Below are 20939 nucleotides of genomic sequence, written 5' to 3' on the forward strand. Positions count from 1 at the left end.
AGAAAACACCTTGGAAGAGGCCACTGGAGTTACAGTGCCCCAAAGGGAGTGAGCAGATATAAAAACGAATAAAAGGAAACGCTTTTATAGGAAGCCAGACTGGCCACTGCGCCTCCTCCGCTCACAGCGGCACAGGCAGTGCCGGGTCTGGGGGCGTTGGATGGCCGGGAATAACTGCCTGAGGCTGCTTTGGGGGCATTTGGAACCTGGCAATAATAAGCACTTTATTCTCAAAGCAAAAGGCTTAAGTAGCTGAGCAATGAGAGAAAGTGCAGTGGTAAAAGGAGGGTGCAGAAGAAGAGAAAAAGAAAGCCGGCACACACTTGTCCCCTAGCGTTGGGACCGTCGCCAGGACAGGACAGCAGATGTAAAGAGGAGAGGACAGGTTTGGTCATCTATTAGAAGAAAGAATAGTTTACTAATGTAGTTAATCAGGGAAGAAAAATATCCCCCGCATTTAAAGCACACTTCTGTTCACCTCAAAAAAAAAAAAAAAAAGGAAATGTGTGAGACTCATCCACTAAAAGGCTATACAAGGTCAGAGCGGCAAAATTGAAGGAGCTTATAAAATCCAGCTCCTTTGAGTGCACGAAGAGTGAGGTTACAGCGGCTGCTCTTTAACAGTACAGCCAAAGGGACTTCTGCCACAGAACACCGACTGCGCTCCAAACTTGGGTGACAAACCAGGTGAAACAGGCAGTAGGAACAGAAACGTGCACAGCTAAAAAAAGATTCCGAGGGCACCTAATTGACATGATGGCCTCCGCATCAGTTTTTCTTTCTATGGTGCAGAAAATTCTCCTGCATGAGCATTTCTACGAGAAGCTCCATACGCGCATGTATGCACTCCTACAAACATTGGGTAAGTCACGGAAATATCGAGTAAGAATGGCAAATCCCACCGCTGGTGAGAATCCGCGCACCGGGAGGCGCGGGGGGCAGCCGAGACGCGTGTCCAGCGACTCGCAACAGGGAGTCAAGCTCAGTGAAGTGAGCATTGCGTGTGTGACTTCAACATCTGCCTCTTACCATCTCGGCCACCAACCTGCAGGGAACAAGCCTGTAAAGAACCCAGATTTGGTTGTTTCTTGCAAAGATTTATGGAAGAATTGGTCACGTAGAGTAAAGGTTCAGCAACCTAGTCAAACACACACTGTATTTCCCAAGAAAAGCGGCCCCAGCAGCTTGACCACGTAGTCAGGCCTAGGTAGCGGTTGTATCCGCTGAGCCAGACACACAGAACACGCCGACTATGCAGCAACAGTAAGTCTGGGCCCAGGCACGGAATATTTGCACCTTGAACACGAGGCAAAGCAAGGATGCAGGGAGTTTCACTGATGCTGGCGCTCAGGCACTGAGCACAGGGAAAGCGTCGTAAGCTGGAGTGCGGGGCACCTCCTTGGGAGCCCAGCGTATTTAAACACCGATGGAAAAAACCTCCTTGGGCTTAAGTGCTTCAGCATCTCTTTGAAACCACTGAATCTTTGTATTTCTGTAAACTACCCCTACTACAAACCGCCTAGGGTAGATTTGTTAAGGCAGTTCAGATTTGCCCACGAGGAAACAGGCCTGCCAACCTATAGTCATGTTTTCAAAAGTTTTAGTATCTAGAGAGTTAAGCTGGGGTTTTTGCCACACACTTTCAGGATATAATACCCCAAACCAAGTACACAGACTTTACAAGATTAGCCCTCTATTTTAATAAGCTCAGCTCTGCCGCCAGAGATACCAGTAGCCTTTAAATTTAGAAATTAACCACAGCTCAAAGATTAAGCCCCAGAGTCTTTTCCTCCTCCTTTGTCGAAGTCTCCCTTCTCATGGACAAGAAGCGAAATGAATCTGACTCAGGCTTGCTTTATTAGCCAGTGAAGAGAAACAAGCGCTTCTAGGTCACAACTCATTTCATCTAAAATAAAACAACCCAGACACCTAAACTAGGTCAGAGGACTGATGAGGTGCCTCCATTGACTGCAGAGGGAATCCATGGTGAACTAACTTCTGGGGTCAACGATGTGCACGTCCTATATTTGGTCACGAACACCACGTAAGCCACGCGAGAAACAGGTCAGGTGTATTTGTAGGAGGAGGAAAGAAAACACACGGGTTCGACCTAGCAACCCACGGCGGGGAAAAAAAAAAGAAACAGAATTCTCCAGCCTGCATTATTTCCAGAAGCCCTGAAGCTCTGCCACACCTTTCTGCCTGAAACACAGCATTTGTACGACTGACATATAAAAACATAGTACAAGAGAAGGAGTTAGTAGAAAGACAGCTTGCCCAGAGCCCATACTTACATTCCCACCTCCAGGGACATGCTTAATATTGTCCTTGGAACCACACTTGGACTGAACATGGCTGTAGTTCGCTTTTTTGGAGACTATCTGGACCTGGAATGTTACAGAATGGAAAACAACACAAGGGAAGAGGACTGGTTAGAGTTGTCATACGGCAGGCCGGAGTGGATGCTCTAACACGGTGGATAAACAAGGAGTTGTGTTAAACTCAATCCAACTTTAGTATTAGGTGTGAAAGCAACTGAGGAGGAGAGTGAAAAAAAAAAGTGAACGAAACAAGAGGCTGCACAGACAGTGTTAGTGCGAGAGCGTGAGCACTACCGTGATGATCGCTCCTCCGTCTGCTCTACGGGTCGGCATCGCCGCCTGGGCGCCTGCTGGCCAGAAGGGCCGGGGTCACCTGTGTCCCTGGGCAGCTTCCCGGGAGCTCTCTGCTGAGAGCTGCCCCCGGGCAGGGAGAGCCGGCTCGGCTGCCTCCTTCCCCCACGGACCGGAGCCATGGGGCCAGCGCTTCCAGCAACGCTATGAACGGCTCCGCATTTGCCCGGACTGGCTCCGGTCCGGGACGCGTCTTTCAAAACCTCTGGGCAGTAAAGCCTGGTCTGAGAAACAGTTCTTCTGATGAAGCTTGTCAAACCTTCAGTGAAATTTTATCAGAAGAGTCTTTTGTTAATTAAATGGTTTCTCCTTTAAACTAAACTGACTCGGACGTTTTCAAAACACAAGAGCGTGCTAAGTGAGCTTTTACTCACAAAGGTAACTGAGTTAGAGTAACAGGCCTGTGCTCACAAAGGTTAGTTACGACACGTGTTTAGTCTGGGGGTTATTTAACACAGAAACGTGGCAGAAGCTGTGTCTAGAGTACTTTCTAGAAAGAGGTGATAAATTGGAAGCACAAAAGGAATCACCAGAACATTCTCACTTTAGCAGGTTTCCAAAAGCTCCTTAGCCAGCTCAGAAAGACTGGATTCAGCGCAACAGCAGCTCTGAAAACGCACCCGTGCCGTGGCGGTTTGTAACGGTTTACTGATTTCTCTAGAGGTACAAATCCTGTCCTTTCATTAACAGGCTCTGCCTGATAATATCTGAATTAAACCAGCACTGGAGGCACTCCTGCCTCGCTCCCCACCCGCCTGTGCTGAAACACCACGTCACGCCAGCTTCGGAGTAACTCACCAGGTGGTGACTGTGGAATGCACGGAGTTAGAGAGTTTTGATACAACTGGGTCGGGAATATTGCAGGAAAGATATTAAGTCCTTAATATTCTGCAATCTTAATGAAAGCAAGCAGCACTGAACTAAAGCTCTCCCTTCCTAGTTACAAGCTAGTGCTGTGTACGAAGAACTGGTCTTAAGGGAAACCTCCAACTCAAAGCTAGGCCTGCCTACCTACAAGCGAAAATGGAGGACTCTGCCCTGAAAGCATTTACGTTTACAGCAGGCACGGAAAAGATACCTGTGACAGTGACGTCTGAACGTGTTTAACTGCGAACGCCTCAGGGTTTACAAGAAAGAATTGGAAAAGTGTCTGTGCAAGGAACAGTGACACTGACAGGAGAAAGCAGAAGAGTTGAAAAGAAGGGAGAGTGACTCAAAATGGAAATGTTTTCCTTCGCCTCCCACAGAGAAAAGTCTGAAATAAACTCACTTTCCCATTGGGCTGTTTTGGGGCACCCTCTTTTGATACGGTTGTTTTAGTAGTAGCCATTTTAGAGACCGCATTGGGTTCAGACTTTCGTGCAGCAGCGGCTGATTCTGGCTTTTTCTCTATTTTCCCCTAGATGGAGACAAATGGATGATTTCAACCAGCAAAAGCAAAAGTGTGGGCAGGCGAGCACGGGAACACAAGCTACCCGGATAAACTTAGTGGTACAGATGACCCAGGAGAACTTCTTACATGCTGTAATTCTCAGGCAAAGCATAATCCCAATATCACAATAAAACTTAGAGGGTGGAGGGGAAGCAACCTCACCCGGACCCGGGATGAAACAGGCACCCTGGGGTCAGAAAGCAATAAATAAGTTCTGCATTCCCCAAAAAGCTCGTAGGTGCCCTTCATCAGTATCTCATCATTTCCCCAACGGTCACAATGGCAGCGACCCCAGTACATTGTATTCTGCGAGAAAACTTAAACCCAATCTTCCAGTAACCCAACAGCAGCACAGGACAACCTCCTTCCCATGGAGAACATCGTGCAGATCTTAGGAGAAACGCATCCACTGGCGGATTTTCTTTGCCTTCGAGACCCAAAAGCTCTGCTGGATACAGACACACTGTGCTTCCGTTTCTGATTTCACACCCACACACCGATTTGACTCAGGCTTTGGGATCAACAGCTGATTTAGTTTTTAACTAATCAAATGCAGGTGGACCTAGCTAATCCAGCTGAGCCAAAAACTGAATGAAAATTTACAGGTTTTTAGAAAAAAAAATCAGCAACTACCTGAGAATATCTATTCTTCTGTTAATCTAGATCCAGATAAGTGCAGGAGAACTTGCATTTTTGGGGAGGGGGGGTCAGCATAAATCCTGTATTTCACTAACGTACCAGCAATGGAATGGCAAACCAAAAACCCCCAGCACTCCTAAGGCATTCTCACACTCCCAAAAACATCCCAGCATAAATAAGGCTACGAAAAGGACAATGAGGCTGAGCAGCCCTCAGAACCCGAGCACAGTTGAAAACAACAGAGCAGTCTTACGGGTCCTTTCTGACCAGATGGCTGGTGGCTTTCGTAGCTTCTATGTGGTTTCAAGCTACAATACCCAGTACATGAAAGGGCCACCTCCTGCTTGCCTCAGGGGCTTTCAGCAGACCTGGTTTGTCATTTCCAGAAACTCGGTTTTGGGGAGTGGCAGCTTCTGTCCTCTAGACCTCTAAACTCCGAGGACCATGCTATGATATTGTACAACTTAGACGCTCTTAGCTCTGAAGAATAAATCCATGCTATATCGATGCTGTCTGGGACATGCAGCACGACAGCCCAAAAATGCCCTTGACTTTAATGTGCCTGAGAGGAGATTACGGCTCCTAGCATGAAACATGCTCTCTTGGCATCAGATTAAAGTTATACGCCGAGTTATTCATTACTGCAGACCCGCAGCAAAGATAAGCGGGCAGATTTCTTCTGCTTTGTGGAAATTAAAGCCCTCTGACTATGGGCAAGCTGCTAACACATTTGGTCAGGCAGGTACTCACAGTGAGAGTGTCATTTAAGCCCATTACTGACTGAGAGCCTCAAGTTACATCCGTGTGCACGCTTCTCCCTACAGCTCTTTCAACACTACCCTCTTCTCTTTTCTTGTGGCCACCAGCAGTTACCCAAAAAGCAGCGTACGCAGACCCACTTCATATCAGCTTTAGGCCTGACAAGTTGAAGAGAGCTAGACCTGGGTTGAAGTTCCTAGACCTGAGAAAGGTGCTGTGGAACCTGCTCCTGAATCCAGAGTTCCTGCATCGTAGTGCGTTATTCCACCTTCTGTACCATTCAGCGGACTCAATTCCTCTATTCAGAGGCAAAGCTTTGGAATATAGACAAGGTTTTGAGCTTTCAGTACCAACTAGCTTCTACGTCAAGATGTACGACAGAAAAACAGAACCACAGAGTTTTGAATTCCTGTACGTATGCCGGTAAACACCATGAAGGCTCTTAAGGTGGATTCCTTCTGTACACTACTATCACTGCCTTGTTAATGCCTTGTGCATAAACCAAGAACCCAAAGAGGAGCTCTGCAGAGCATAAATGAGAAGAGCAGTGAGGATACAGCCACCAAAATTAGCAAAGAGCATCCATAATGCTTAGGAGCTACTGTTCCAAAGTGCATATTGTTAACCAAATTTGAAGAAACTTACCTTTCCTCCACCAGGCTGATGTTTAATGTTATCTGTTGATCCAATTTTGGAACGCACATTTTTCAGATCTGGAGCAGAAACGCTGCTGGTCGGACGAGGTGGCTTGGAAACAGCGCTGGGTTTAGTCGGAGCCTTAGCAGTTGTTTTTTTAGCGTCTGCTGTTGGAGTTGAGGTTGTGGTGGGTTTGGTTGCAGCAGGCTTGGTTTTGGGACGACTGGTAGCTACTCCAGGTAAAGGAGGTGCACTGGAGGCGGTGGTAGGAGTGGTGGCACTACTTTTTACTGCATTTCCAGTAGCACTCTTAGGGCGGCTCAAGTCTGCTACAATTACCACAGCGACAGTTGGAGGGAAGGGGGAAAAAGATGGGTCAGAGGCCATTTACACAAACTTCCTCAGAGTCCTAAAGATGTACAGTGGCCTGCTTAAGAAACACAGCCCCGAACAGGGATTTGGTTTAGATAGAAACGGGACAAAGTTACCTGATGGTGACTTTGCAGAGGTCTTCTTGGCATCTGCAGGCTTTGCATCAGTCTTGATAGCTGCCCAACACAAAACACACCGGTAAGTATTTCAGGGGGAGCCAGCGTGCACAGGTGAGAAGCCTGGGGTCCCAGCACAGCTTCCCCTGGAGGTCAGGGGCTCTCCGCAGCTCCTCACGTCCTGATGGTCCTTCTTTACCCACCGTCCCCATTTCTAACATGCTGCTTGACATAAAGCATCTCAGGCATTAACTGCTGCATTTGAGCACCTGGCTGAGGTGGTTCTCATCCTAACACCAAAACTCCTTCTTGTTTTCCAGCAAAAGGATCAATTCATCATTCAATGACGCAACACACCTGTGGTATGGTTTACATTTGGGTTTGGCTTAAAGTAACTTTTTGAGTCTGACAGCACTCACTAACATTATTTTAATCCTGTCATGATTTCATTTCTTAAAAAAACCAACCAAACCTAACCCAAACCAACCAAACCTAACCCCCCCAGAATCCCCAACGCTCCTTCCTTTATAAATAGTAAAAGCAAAACCACATTTTGTCCATCTGTAACCTTGGTATTATTGCTAGATCAGTTCTAACCAATGCCAATTTTCTTGCGCAGACGTTATTGCACATATTTTGGTCCCTATTATAATTGTATAAAACCAAAAATCAATCACTAAACTGAACTATGCCTTTGGGCAAACACCAGTGATCATGACCTGATTACAGTCCACATAGACAGAGGACAGTCTGAACCAGAAACGCATCTCTCTCTCTCAAAGCAGAATAAAACCTTAGACAAAGTTGATCAAGGAAAAAAAAAATCAGTCTGAAAAATATAAACAGAACCTTATTTTAAAGAGCTCTTTGATAATGAAATTCTAGCTTTTTTACTAACAGTGATGGACAACTTTGGCTGAAATCTGCTTCATTTCAATAGCCAAAGGAAGGCAGCATTAAAAACAAAGTTAGAAATCATGAAAACCCCCATCTTCTAATATTTAATTTCCATTAACAGTCTTAGATTTTTAGATAAACTCAAGTAGCTGCCAGGGTATTTTATGGAATGCCAACATCGAAAAGAGCAAGCAGAAGAGGCAGATAACTACAGGCCAAGTTAGTCTGGATCATTCCATCCAGACTTTGCTACAAGCATTCAGTTAAACACCACAGATAAGACACTAGCGAATGAGATGAAACACATTGGGCTAATTTAATAAGGCCTAAAGGACAGATATATAATTAATACAACTGCTTCAAAAAAGGTCCTGTCAGACCAACTGAATCTCATTCCTTGAGACCACAACTGAATTGGGAAAACCGCATGGACAGAACAGCCTCCGTTTTGTATAAAGGTTACTTTGATATATCAAGAGAAGTTTTGTCTGCTTGTGTGAGCGGGGAGCCAAACGCTGGCAGACTTTTGTCTATGTTATTAGCATGCGATGTTGAAAACCTGGAGAATGATAAAGCTACTGGGAAAATGCTCTATAATAACAGTCCAAGACTTTGATCCTTTTCTGATCTGAAAGACAGAGCGGGGGGCGTGGACAAACATGAAGTCGTTTTTACGGGGAGGGGGGAAACTGGGACAAACAAACAACTCAAGCACCACGTAGCCCGTGGCTCTCATTTAGTTGAGCGAGAGACTGACATTTAATACCTGAAAAACTGAAGCCATATAATTCCAAAACAAGCCACTACGCACATTTTTAAACAGTGAGAATGACTAAACACTGAAGCAACCACAAGGAAGTGAGAGCCTCTGTCTTTTGAACCTGAAAAGCCAGAGCAGATGTCCTTCTGAAGCGTCATCTTTAGCCAGACACTTATTATCCGTGTAATGCTGTGTAGTGAGAAATCAAATTGTGATCAGAAGAGACCCATGTCTCTCCACCACCTACATCCATGGGTCTAGCTGCAGCTGCACATGCTCTACCTAAACGGAATTGTTAGTATTTGGCTCGCTGTGGTCCCTCTTCGGGCCCCCCAACACTGTTCATCCTCTGTCACACCCTTGCTTTCTCCTCTTCCAAAATAGGATTCCCTTCTTTCACCATTCATGACTCCTCTGTGCATTCCCAGATCCAGACAAAACCGCTTTCTCTCCTGGTGGAGCTTCTCCAGCTGACCTCATCTCTCCCTCGCCCACCCAGCTCTCGCTGTACGTCGACACTGTCCCCCCGCCTCGCTGGCGCAGAAGCCGCCTCCTCTGTACGTCTTGCCACTTGGAACCACCTTCCTGCATCTCCGCATCACTGGCTCCATCTCTTTTCAAATGTCATCAGAAAACACTTTTGTTCGACTCTCAGTTTTGGAAGGAGAAATTAACTGAACTCATTAAAACGTATTAGGCATTCTGGGCTCCAGTTTGCATAAAAGACCACACAGAATGAATTTTGAAAGGATGCCCGCAGGATCAGGTAAGATACGTGGCTCTTGGAAAGTGCAACACTTCCTCTGCACAGGATTAATTATGTTTTCCCCTGGAGCATAAAGTACGGAAAGTACGTCTAGCCTAATATATTTCAACATAGTTAAAACACTACTATTCTTTTGGGAGAGCCTGATTATGAATTCATGCTTCGGAACTCACGGAACAAAGCAACCAATATGTATTATTAATTTTACATGTTTATTGGCATATTTTGCCAATGAGGCCTAGTCATTTGAGAAGACGTGAGAACATTTAACTATTTTTATCTGACGTTAAATCTCTCAAGCTCCATTAAAGTGAGTGAAAACACTGTTTTCAAGATGCTAATATGCTGCTCATGTTTCATGCTGACTGTGTTAAACTCATGGGAAGTTCCCTCTTTGGCAACAGTAGGAGTGGGACAGCTTTCTGATGCAGCTGATGTGATTTCAGCTCCAAACTCTTCCTGGACGAGTAAAAAGCCTCCACTTCTGTTCAACCTTTTTTGTTTTTCAGATGCACTCGATTGAGTGCTTCAAGTCCTCCTCTGGAGATTTGCTTTTCCCAAGTTTTAAATTGGTTTCAGTGTTTATTCTGTTACTATGGCAAAATACAGAGCTAATAGCATCTTTTTTCTTAAATCAAGCATGTTCAGCAATTGTATTAACCCTGAATCACAGAGCCCTGATCCAAGTTGGCCCTGAAGGTCATTCAGATTTGTTTTTGGAAGACGAAGCCCTGGAGAGAAAGAAGCCTGACTTACAGTCTCTGTGCCTTGGCACAGGGTCTTGTATTAAAAGGGCTGAGATTTCAGCTATGGCTAGGCTTCAGGTCAACTCCTGACCGACAGGTAGGCCAGCTTACCAGTTTGCCCCTCTCAGAAGTACTGGTCAACAGCAGCTATGGCTTTTCTTTAGTGACTGCATTTCAAGGGTTGGCTTTTTCTTTTTCCTTTTTCTTTTGAACCTGAAGATCACAAGGTTGTTTATTAGGAGGCTAAACCGACGGGGCCGCAGGATAACCTAAACCCAGGAGAAAGCAGTCAGCGCGCTGGAATACGTGGGAAGGGCATCCTAGCGTGACCCAGCGGTGCTACTCAGGTGGAAACCGGCAGCTGGTTAGAAAGATCTGAAGAAGGACAAGAGAACACTTACATGTTGGCCTCTTCGGTGGAGAAGTAGCAGCGTTCTTCACACCAGCGGCTGCAGTGACTGGCGACGCCACCGTTGTCCTAGGAGTAGTAGGGGTGCTCTTGACAGTAGTTCTAGGACTGGCAGATGATGGTGGCTTTGAAAGTGAGGTCCGCTTCTCCGGGGTCTTTGCATCTGCAACCTGAAAATGAAGGGGCTGTGTTAGAGGCAGTAGCTCACCGACAGTCTCTTCAAAGCGTTTGCCAACAAAAAGCCTGAAATAAATTGGAATTGTTTAAATTCTTAAACACATAAGCTAGGCGCTGCTGAAACATTATAACGCAGAAGATTAAAAATACAATTAAGGCATGCAGAAGCGGCTGACTGTATTGGGTGCAGGACACAGAGCGCAGGCCCTGCTGAGTACTAGAATTTGTCCAGATCCGTTTCAGCATTAATGTGAGGAGGGCAGTTGCAGATGTGAACGAGGGTTTGATTTCTGAACAGAATGGAAGATGTCAGCCCAGTAGCTGTACTTCTGGGAGAGATTTCTGTCCTTCATGAGCAGAAATGCTTCCTAAGCGAAGGCGGCATTCATTGGAATGCTGTGGATGTAAGAATTGGGTGTCCGTGGTTCACTCCTCACTTGGAAAACTGCTTCATGCCTGTCCCTGGAAAGTCGCTTGTTTGTCAAGCGACTGATCTCTTAAGTATTAAAATACTGACTTAATGCACGGAAACAAATGAGATGAGATTGTGATTTCATCAAGAAGGGATTCAGAATCATGCAAAAACTTAAGCAAAACTGAAGACACTGGTTCACAGGAGAAGTACAGATTTATGCCTGTGCTTTCATACTCTTTTTGTTATTTTTGTTTACTTAGTTTTAAAAGACACTCAAACGCAGTTATTTAAGCTTAAACGTATAGCAGAAATGCTAGCATTTAGGCATCAACTGAAAGCTTCTGAAATAGATTTTAACATTCCGTTTCAAATCTGAATTCTACCATATAATACCACAAGTTAATGTAGGGAAGATTCAAGGGACGTTCCCCCTTCTCAATATTACACGTGGATACCCTACTTCAGCTTTAAGATGCAACACTAGAACTGCCCATAAACGCTCTCTTATTGGAGAATTACAAATCCCCATCTTTCCTACACACATAAGTGTATTATCTGTTATCTCTGACAGTTTTTGAAATGACCAGACATCATAAGAGACAATCAGTGGGAAATACTGAAGCGTTCAAACTGACTTCCCCCACCCAATATTAATATCAAAGCTCTCCATTCAGTCTTCCCATGCTCTTGTCTGGATTTAAGAGTTATCCTATGTTGGTAGCGTATCTATATTTAAAAAACCCTCCTCCTTTAGTAACAGAAAGAAATAAAGAATTATCTCGTGTACTACACGACAGTTCACAAGGAAAATCGTGGCAATACAGTCAAGTTTCATTTTCTCCTCTGCGGTGACACAATTAAATGCTTGGGACTTGGTGCCGTAGGTGGGTTAATGGAAGCTGGTACTAAGAACTGTGCAGTGAATCACATTCCTGACTTATCCCCCCGTGATTAGCACCAGAATTATGTCTGACTCTTGGGCAAGACAGCAGGTAAGTTAACATGTAAGTTCTCGGAGCTCCCACACAAAAGCAAACTCTTTCTTACCTTTGGTTTGGTCTCTTTTGGAGTTAAGGTGGAGGGACGTGTAGTACTGGTGGCTGGGCGTTTAGTAGTAGTGGCTGACGTAGGGCCTGCAGTAGGGCTCGTGGGTTTTTTGTTTGGGCCAGGCGTGGCAGAGGCTGGCCGCTTGGGGCTGGTAGCGAACAGGGGCCTGGCTTTCTTTGCTGCGGGCTTTGTAGGTGACGTGGATGCGGCAGGCTTTATGTTTTTTCAAAAAGCAAAATCCAGTAAAAAACAAACAAACAAAAAATACAACAAAAAAAATATAGCGCATCGTAAACCAAAACACTGAGCTGCAAGAACGTAAAAACGATATCGTAAATGAAACAAAAAAATAGTTAGCTTTCTGTTTTCTGAGCGTAACAAAAGACCAAAACGAAGCAGCAGAAGAGGGCTGCCTTCAGAGCCCAGTGGAGTTTTGCCATTCAATTTAAAGCGAACAGGATTTATTCCAGAGGCATCTAAAGCAACAGAAGGAATCGCTGGTAAAGCTGGGATTAGTAATTGGGTGTTCCTGGCATCTAGTCCTGCGTGCGATACACAGGACATCGCTTTCCAATTACATGCGCACAACGCATTGCAAGCTCTAAATCCTCATCTGATCAACTCTACTGGTCATATGTCCGCTGCCTTCAAGGGGACCGAGAATCCCCTGCCCTTACCACTGCTCTGAGAATTTGGGCTTGCATTTTGCTGAATGCTGCAAGCTTCTGAAAGCTGACCTCTCTCATGTTTCATAAACAGCCCTAAAATAAGAGAATATCTGATCTCTGAGCGCTAACTGCAATGCAAATAAATGTGCTGTAAACAACTAGGAGAGCATCAGCGTAGCAGAAGCATTATCATACACGTTTACTACTTCTACACCACCGACACCAACCAGAGAATTAATTTAAATAATGCTGGTCACAAATTTATTAAATCCACTTTTGGTCACACTGTTACAGGCTGAGTTGTTCGCAACTTCGTAGCTGGATGTCTTTGGTTCAGTAACGCGGCTCACAAATGGCAGCTCAGAAAACAGAACGTGTGTTGCCACAGCTTAAGAAGCAGAAAAGCTGGCAAATAAAAGCCGCGGAAGCGAAGACGCTGAACGTGAAATAGCACCTACCTTTGTCTTCTTCTCAGGGCTGGGAGGAAGCTCTTTGTTGGGAGGTGCTGTGATATCGTTCCCTGTCACAGCTTCAGCTGGTTTGGTCTCTTCTGGTTTTGCTGGGAAAAAAAAAAAAGGAAGGGAGACTTCTTAGGGTTGAGCTTTTTTTTCTTAATATATAATTTTTTCTTAATATATAATTTTTTTAGTTTACTATTATTCAGCAGAGTAGCAGCAGGAGACAGAGGTGAGACAGTTACAGATTGGCTGTTTCTGGAAAATCTCCCCCAAATCAGAACACCCGCAGGAAGACAGGTGCTCCCTGTAACGGGGCAGGTCCATCCGGACGCTGCTAGCATCCAATCTCTCGTATTTCTCCAGTGGGAAAAGGCAGCCCGCAGATGAAGGAAACCTCTGGTTTAACTAAAATAGCAAACTTCCCCATTTTTCAAGTTACCAAAATGAATTATTGGAATGCTAACGCAGTTCTGACCTCCTCCAGGTTTCATACTATGACTTATCCTGGAGCAGGGCACTGTTTTTAATCTCTCCCTGTCATTACGGCTGTTTCTTCTTGGCCCTTCTTCCGCCCGCACCCAGGTGCCGCAGCCCTCGGCGGGCAGGGAGGATTCCGGGCTGCTGGTGGGAAAGGTCACACAGGAAAGCGGCAACACGGAAATCTCGTTCCAACATGCGTGGATTACACCGGCCCCGGTTAGTGCGGAAACCATGGCGCCATGCCGCTGTACGCAGTGTTTCACAGCGCAAAGCTTAGGTTCAGTTACGAGGGTTGCCCGTTTTTCACGGCGCTGGTTCGTTTCCGTCACCGCCGCCCGAGGTTGTGACGCTGCGTGGGGACAGCGAACGCACGCGCTCTTCTCAGCACAGCGGCACAGCAGCCACGACCGCTTCCTCGCCTCCTCTTACAACCCAGTCTCTAAAGCATCGCCCAGGACCAGCAGGATAACTACCGCCCTCCAAAGCGAACAACAAAACCAAATGTTAATGTAGTAGCAGCTTCACCATGTTTTCTCCCTAAATCTCGTAAATCCTACAGCAGGACTGCCACGCTGCCTGGCACCACGGGACGTGCAAGAGGCAATTTCCCTATAAATAGCTTTTGGAACACTAATTCTCAGCGGTGCTGCTGTACAACTGCACTGCTATGAGCTGTCTTCCGCTGCAATTCCCGTGGCATTTGAATTTTATGAAGGATACGGTGCAAACAACCCATCACAAATTTAGGCGTTTTCCCTTGTCATCTGGGGACTAAAATAAAGCGTATCTGTGTTGGATGTTTCTTTTTATAACAACGCAACAGATTGTAACGCAGTGGCGCACGCTAAGGGCCCACCAGACAATAGCGTAACGATCCCGACAGCAGGAAGGTTGTTTTCCACGTCTTTTGAAAATTACTATTTGTATTTCACATTTTCTTCCTTGTCAGTCTTGAAGGCAGCGCCTCAGAGGACAGTTCAGTTCTGGTACAAACGCCACTGTTGAAACAAGCAAAATGAAGTACAATAAAATCGTGCCTTCCGCCTGCCCCGGCACTGCTCAACAGCAGGATGCTTTTGTTGTTGTTGTTTATTTTTTTGACTCCAGGACAAGTTTAGAAGCCTCTTTGCCCTTGCATTGCATTAGCTTCTTTCTAGCCATTTAGCTTCTGGGTCGTATTAAACGTTTCACAGCACTGGGTTTCGCATCCTAGGCATACAAAAAAGGCTTGTGAGGGAAAACAAGCACCAAACTGCACAGGCTGGACACGGGTTTTAATGCAAAATTCTGAAGAATCATTCACGTTCACCTAGAAAGCCCATTTTTCTGTAGCTTACAGATACTGGCTCCTCTATTCTAGTCTTCTCCACTGCATTTCAATAAACCCTTATATTCTCCCTCATTTAACTTGTCCGTTTTATCTACGGCAATACCAGAAAGAGCAATTGTTGTCGGCGGTTCCCATTTCTGAATAACAACCCTCTGTCCATTCACCGCGCTCTGCTCCCAGGACCCCACGCCTGGGGAGGTCTTCGTTTTGAATCCCACCAGTCTCAAATATCTCAGCCATCCAGGTGACTCTCCAGCCATTGGCAGCTACCTGTCCCGCACTGCCTGCCGTTATTACCTCAGCTAACGCAGCGGCAACATCGAACCTCTCACTTGAAGACAGGAGCACAGCATCCACGCAGCAACGCCAATCCGTCTGCTCAGGGAGCCTAACGCGGCTCCTCAAAAAACCTCAACTTCCAAAGGATCAGGATTTAAACTCCAGCAGCTTCCACGCTTCTGAACTAACTACAGGAAATTCATGTTATTTCACGTTACTTAATCAAGTCTGGGCTACTGTACAAGAAACCGGGAGTGACGTCAACACACAAAACTATCGGTACACTGAGGTTCTACCAAACAAATAGCATTTTTTCTTTAAAAATGTAAGCCAGCAATGTAGCACCACCAAGCCGATGGAGCTACACCGCAGGATGGCACACAGAGGTCGAGCAACTTGCATCTAGAAATAACAATGATGATAAACCCAGGAGAGCGGCGTGGGGAGCCTGCCTACTGCAGGGGCTGCAGGACCATTACCCAGGCTCCATCTCTCAAAGCCTCTGGCGTGGCGGGGCACACCACCCCGTACCCAGCCCCAAGGGGTTACAGAAGGGCAGTTCTGCTTTGTGCTGCCTCAATTTGAGTAACAAGGCACCTCGCTCACCGGTACATTTGCTTTCACTCATCGTTTAATTGTGAGGGCGCTCCCTCCTGTACAGAGTGGAGAGCTGCCTGGGAAGATCTCCGCATTACAGGGAATATTAGGAAAAGCTGCCAAACCTTAATCAAATTTGTTCATTAGTCTGCAAGAATTATTTCAGAGACTTTTCAGTTTGCTTGTTCCTCCAAGCATGGCAACAAACCTCTGAAAGATATTTCAAAGGCGTTTTGTTGGAGCTCTGGCAGGGGGTGCTGCTCTGCCCTGCTCCTCGCGGCGTTCGCTGATGGAGAAAATTCAGCTCAGCTGAGTCAGCACCCAGAACTGAATTACTCCTGGGGGAGAGGGGGGTGGGGGCTTGAAGGAGAGAGGGAAGGACATTCCAGTCCGGCATCTTCCACCGATAACTCGAAGGCATAACCCTGCGATCCGGGTTACTGCCTCCCTGCTGCTACTCACCGCAACGGCCAGCTGCACTGTGCCGGTTTTCACGTCCACCCTCATCCCCAGCTTACCGTTCCTTACTCACCCAGTATGTTTTTAATGGTGGAAATCAAACTTTTTTGTATGTGTCAGTTCACAATACCACGAGGCACCACTGCTTCACACTCTCTAAGAGCGACACTGGAAGAAGTCATTTGCATCTAAGCGCACCAGAGAAAACAAAGGACTCCACGATAACGACTAAACCCACAAACCGCAAAGTCCAGAACTTTGTCTGAGGTTTTACAGGCAGCAATTATGAAAGAGCAAACTTAGTAAGTGGTGCTTATGTCTCCCTTAACAGCAATACCAAGGGTCCTTCAGACACGCTCCAGCCGGCAGAGGGAGGGATGGTGGGGATTCCTGACGCGCTGCGGGGAGGAGGGACCTCGCGGGGTGGCCCGGCCCGGCACTTCTCGCACAGACACCGCGCTTTAGTCACTTCGTGTTTATAGCACCTATCTGCCCCTAGATGATTTTAGACAAAACAGGCCAGTTCTGAGAAAAACACTGAAGACAACTATCCCGCATATCACAGATAATTGCGATGTTTTCCTTGACAAGGTTTTGCTCTCATGTGCTGCAGGAGTTTGACGCTGGCAGATGCAGCCTTGCTGTCAGACAAGTGCCTTCTCACATTACAATCTGCTCAAATTCAGCGACGCTATAATCCACTGAAGAAAACCCACCCCATATTTTGAACCCTCTGGCTGGCTGAAGCCTCAGGTGATGCCCCGCGTTGGCCATGCTCAGTGGCCCGTCTCCTAGTGCTTCCCAGGCTGCATCCACACCGTCCCCACCGTCCAAGCCACCTCTTCCAGGTTCCTATGCCGATGGAGCTGAGCAAACCAAGACCGATGCGACTTGTGGGTGGCAGAAACCAGATTCCTCCCCTACTGCCCCTGCGCCAGAGCACTCACCGCCGTGGTGCTAGGTTGGTCAACCAGACACCGCTCAGAGGCGGTCCCTGAGCCGTAGCAACACACGGTCGAGACCGCAGGCGGAAGCCGTAGCACCAAAACGGCGTGTGGCAAAGGCACACTGTGGCCAGCAAGAGAAAAAGCGTATTTGTAAAATAAATTTGTCACCAGAAACGAGATATTTGCCATTGCTGGACCCAGCACTGAAGGACCCAGCAAACAAGACCACACTGTGTTCAGATAAAACTGAAGTCAGAGGGAACAAGACTCCTAAACAAATAAGCAGTTGTGATTTTTCAGAATAAGTAGTAAAAATGAGATTATCTGTGTCAAAACTGACACTCAAAAAAAGCTTCAGCTCCTTGTATATAAAAAGGTACAATACTCTTCCTATAGACCTTAAAAATGATGGAGAATATAACTCATTATGTTTGCCTCTTACAAGCAGAGTGAGCCATAAAAAAACCAAAACACTAACGAGGAAATTTCTAATTCTGCCTCCAAGAGCCAAGTTTCAATACTGCGACAGGAATAAAGCAGGTGGGGCCATCCACGCAGCTGGGGGGTGGGCATGGTCTCCTGAAGGGCAATTCACCCTGATTTTTAGGCATCAGCAGCCGCTCATACAAGTTATTTACACAAGAACCTGGTGTCTGAGGAGGCTCTTAATGTATTTTGTCCTTAACCTCTTCTATACACGCTGCCACTCCTGGTGGTTACTAGCAGCAGGTGAGTTACCGTTAGAAGAAATGTAATGTGTTATGAAGCAATCGACGTAGATGACGCAATCATTTTCAGAATGGTATCTTTTTCCCCAAAAAAGAACAGACTGTAGAACATCCTCCTTTATCAACCATATAAAAGACCAAAGCCGTCCTCCACGGCTCAGTGTTAATGTTCAGACTACTATTTCTTTAAAAACACCCCAAAACTTCCCTGTTTGAGCAGTGAGTCTCTCTCCAAAGCTTCCAATACAGCACTAACACAGCTCAGGAGAACAACTTTCCAAGGAGCCTTCAAAGCACATCTTACAACTACTCGTTCGGACCCAACCCCTTCCACCGCATCCACAGAAAACTGTCATCCACTAAACCGCGAGAATCTGACGTCAAAGCTTTCCCTCTGGTTATCTTTCCTCTAGGGAGACTTTCATAAGAAGGAGGTTGAGGAATGGAGCATTTCCCTGTTGTATCACAAGGATGTACAGAACCTCCCTCCAAATCAATAACATAAAAAAAGAATTAATTTTAAGCTCTGCTGTCTGAAAACCACAGGCGCCTTTTGAAGACGACCAAGGAACAAGGCAAACCGAACTCAGCATTTTGGCAGAGTTTTGCAGATGCTAAGGGGGGCTCTTCCTCAAAAGCAGCAACAATGCGGGGGCAAAAGCTGCTGAAGTCCTTGAAAACAGAACAGCTGGGCAACAGGAAGCGACAGGAGAGGTGACATTCACCCTCACGCTTCTGAATGAAGCGGAGTAACGCATTACGGAGGGGTAGGGTGACAACCGCTCCCCCGAGCTGTACTAGCCTAACACGAAAAGGAGGATTGCAAACCCACATATTGAAAGCTAAGACAATGCCTCACGAGTTTAACCTTGAACTCGTGACTCACAACACAATTATACCTACAGCACAGGGTTATTGTGAGAATTCAGCAACCTGCCTGCATGGATACACCAAAGTGGTCAAGCAACAGGGGATCACAGAGCAGCGAAGGGCTGGAAGGGACCTCAGAGGTCACCAGCCCAAGCCATCACTCAAAGCAGGTCCCAGCAGATCAAATTGCTTACAGTCATGGGTAGTGTAATTTCCAAATATAAGGAAAAACCTGTCAATCTGAAGGAGGTCGAACACTGGAAGAGGCCCAAAGAGATTGCAAGATCTCCATCCTTGGAGACACTCAGACCTGGAAGGGACACGTGTCGCCCTGGAGCAACCTGATCCACTTACACGTGGTGTTGAGTCAGGGGTTAAAGCAGAGACCTCCAGAGCTCTGTTCCAGTCTGAGCGACTCCATATTACAGCTACATAGTGGAGGATGCCCACATTGTATGCAATTAAACATAGGCCTTCTTGAAGCCAAGTCCCAATTATGAATAACTATATTTAGTTTTCCTAACCATAAGGAGAAAAAAACACCCCACTCTCCTCCAAAAGAATAATCTCTCTCACCATCCTGTGACTTGTAGTCGGAGAGTACCCACTCGTCCAAGAGCTTTTGAGCCCATGTAATCATTTAACATTAGAATAGCAGAACAACGCAGGCTGGAAGGGATGTCTGGAGGTCATGTAGCCCCATCGCCCACTCAAATTATACCAGATTGCTCAGGGTTTTTTCAATCATATTCCGAGCATCTCCAAGGACAGAGATTCCACATCTTGGGGCGTCTCCTTCAATACTTGATTAGCCTCACAGTAAAAAAAAAAATTAACAAAATATCACAATTCACAAATTCCTGGCACAAGATGTTCTACAGCTTCACTGTAAATTGCTCACAAGTCACCCAGCATCATTTGCTTTCAGCTGCTGCTGCTATTTTCGTTTGATGACCCATATCCTTACACTGGAAAAACTGAACAGTCTCCTCTTGTTCACAACTTTCATGTCATTGATGACTTTATAGACAGTAATCGCAACCATCTCCCTCTCCAAGTCCCCTCTCTTCCAGGCTACAGAATCTTAGTTTATTCGGCCACTCCCCACATGAACTTCTCTAATACGATGCCTTTATTTATCATACTTCTAATTCTCTTACAACCTTTTTGAGGCAGAGGGCAACATGTGCATTTACACATTGTATTCAGCACGCAAGTGCATAATGGATTTATAAATCGATATAATTTTTTCTAGTTTGTTCTCTCTTCTTTTCTGAATTCCTGGAACCCACTCGGTGAAGGAAAGCCACACAAAAGCATCCTTATGACATCTATAAAATCCTTACAACAGCGGCATTATTGCTCCTCCTCTACAAGTGCAGAAACAAAACCATCAGGGTTACAGCTTGCGCGAGGTGACATTGAGCTGCAACCCCAGAGCTGCAAACACAGACCTTCAGTCTTTCAGATCCCTTCGCCGTCAGTTTTGCTGTAACAGCTCTCGTGAAAGCTGTTACTGTGTGTGAAAAAACCCAGGCACTAAGTCTGAAAAGCTTTACTGTTCATGTTTCCTTCCCTGAAGAAGTAAAATTGGGAGAAAGTACTTATAGAAACATACCAGTGAGTATCTTTTTGAAGTTAAACCACGTTACCGCTTTGTTTTATAAATCGTGGAACTCAGATAAAAGCCTATGTACATGTATTTCTCAAACAGCATGCGGCAACTTATTAGAGAAGAAGCATTCCCAACAATTCATCCTCCATATCCAAGGGAGCAGGTGAAGACCCCGGTATAACAGAGAATCATTAAGGTTGGGAAAGACCTCTAGGATCATCAAGTCATATCTTCGGCTCATCTCAAAAGGCCCAACGCAAGTGTTTCTGCTTTCCGGTGCTGCGGCACCGAAGGCTACAGGGAAGATAAAGGATGGCGGCAACTACAGACTGTGCATCTGGAGGATTTTTAGGAACGTTACATCTTGTCTTCCGTTCCCGCCTTTATGGACTAGTTAAACGAGCATTTCAGTTGGTACTTGAGACTACATCACTTAAATCCTCTGTTAAATCCTCTCCATCTCCTGCCTATCCCCCTCGGTAAGGTATTAGCTCCCATTTTATGGGGTCTGTATTTCACCTGCCTTGCCCCTAGCCACTGATCCAGGCTGGCTCATTTATGTGCTTCAAAATGGGAGGGGACTTGCAGCTGCATTCAAGCGTGCTCATGAACGAGGCCAGGCACTCATCTTCCATGTCCCCAGCAAGGGATATTCAGCAGGCTAA

The 20939-nt window shown here is 46.1% G+C and overlaps 1 protein-coding gene across 12 annotated transcripts in view; it reads right to left on the reverse strand.

The window, feature by feature from the left end:
- MAP4 (microtubule associated protein 4) overlaps window positions 1-20939 on the reverse strand; it is a 167532-nt gene that overhangs the window by 13809 nt on the left and 132784 nt on the right. For 4 of the 12 annotated variants that reach the window (XM_075082081.1, XM_075082080.1, XM_075082079.1 and 1 more), the window contains 7 exons: window positions 12970-13070; window positions 11844-12056; window positions 10197-10374; window positions 6627-6686; window positions 6148-6467; window positions 3943-4071; window positions 2295-2387 (listed from right to left, as the gene is read on the reverse strand). In XM_075082081.1, coding sequence (XP_074938182.1) covers window positions 2295-2387; window positions 3943-4071; window positions 6148-6467; window positions 6627-6686; window positions 10197-10374; window positions 11844-12056; window positions 12970-13070 — 1094 coding nt within the window. The remainder of the gene's footprint in view (window positions 1-2294; window positions 2388-3942; window positions 4072-6147; window positions 6468-6626; window positions 6687-10196; window positions 10375-11843; window positions 12057-12969; window positions 13071-20939) is intronic. The other 8 variants (XM_075082087.1, XM_075082086.1, XM_075082090.1 and 5 more) reach the window with 5 other exon arrangements.

The sequence above is a fragment of the Phalacrocorax aristotelis genome, chromosome 2 (assembly GCF_949628215.1).
Source record: "Phalacrocorax aristotelis chromosome 2, bGulAri2.1, whole genome shotgun sequence".
Lineage (NCBI taxonomy): Eukaryota > Metazoa > Chordata > Aves > Suliformes > Phalacrocoracidae > Phalacrocorax > Phalacrocorax aristotelis.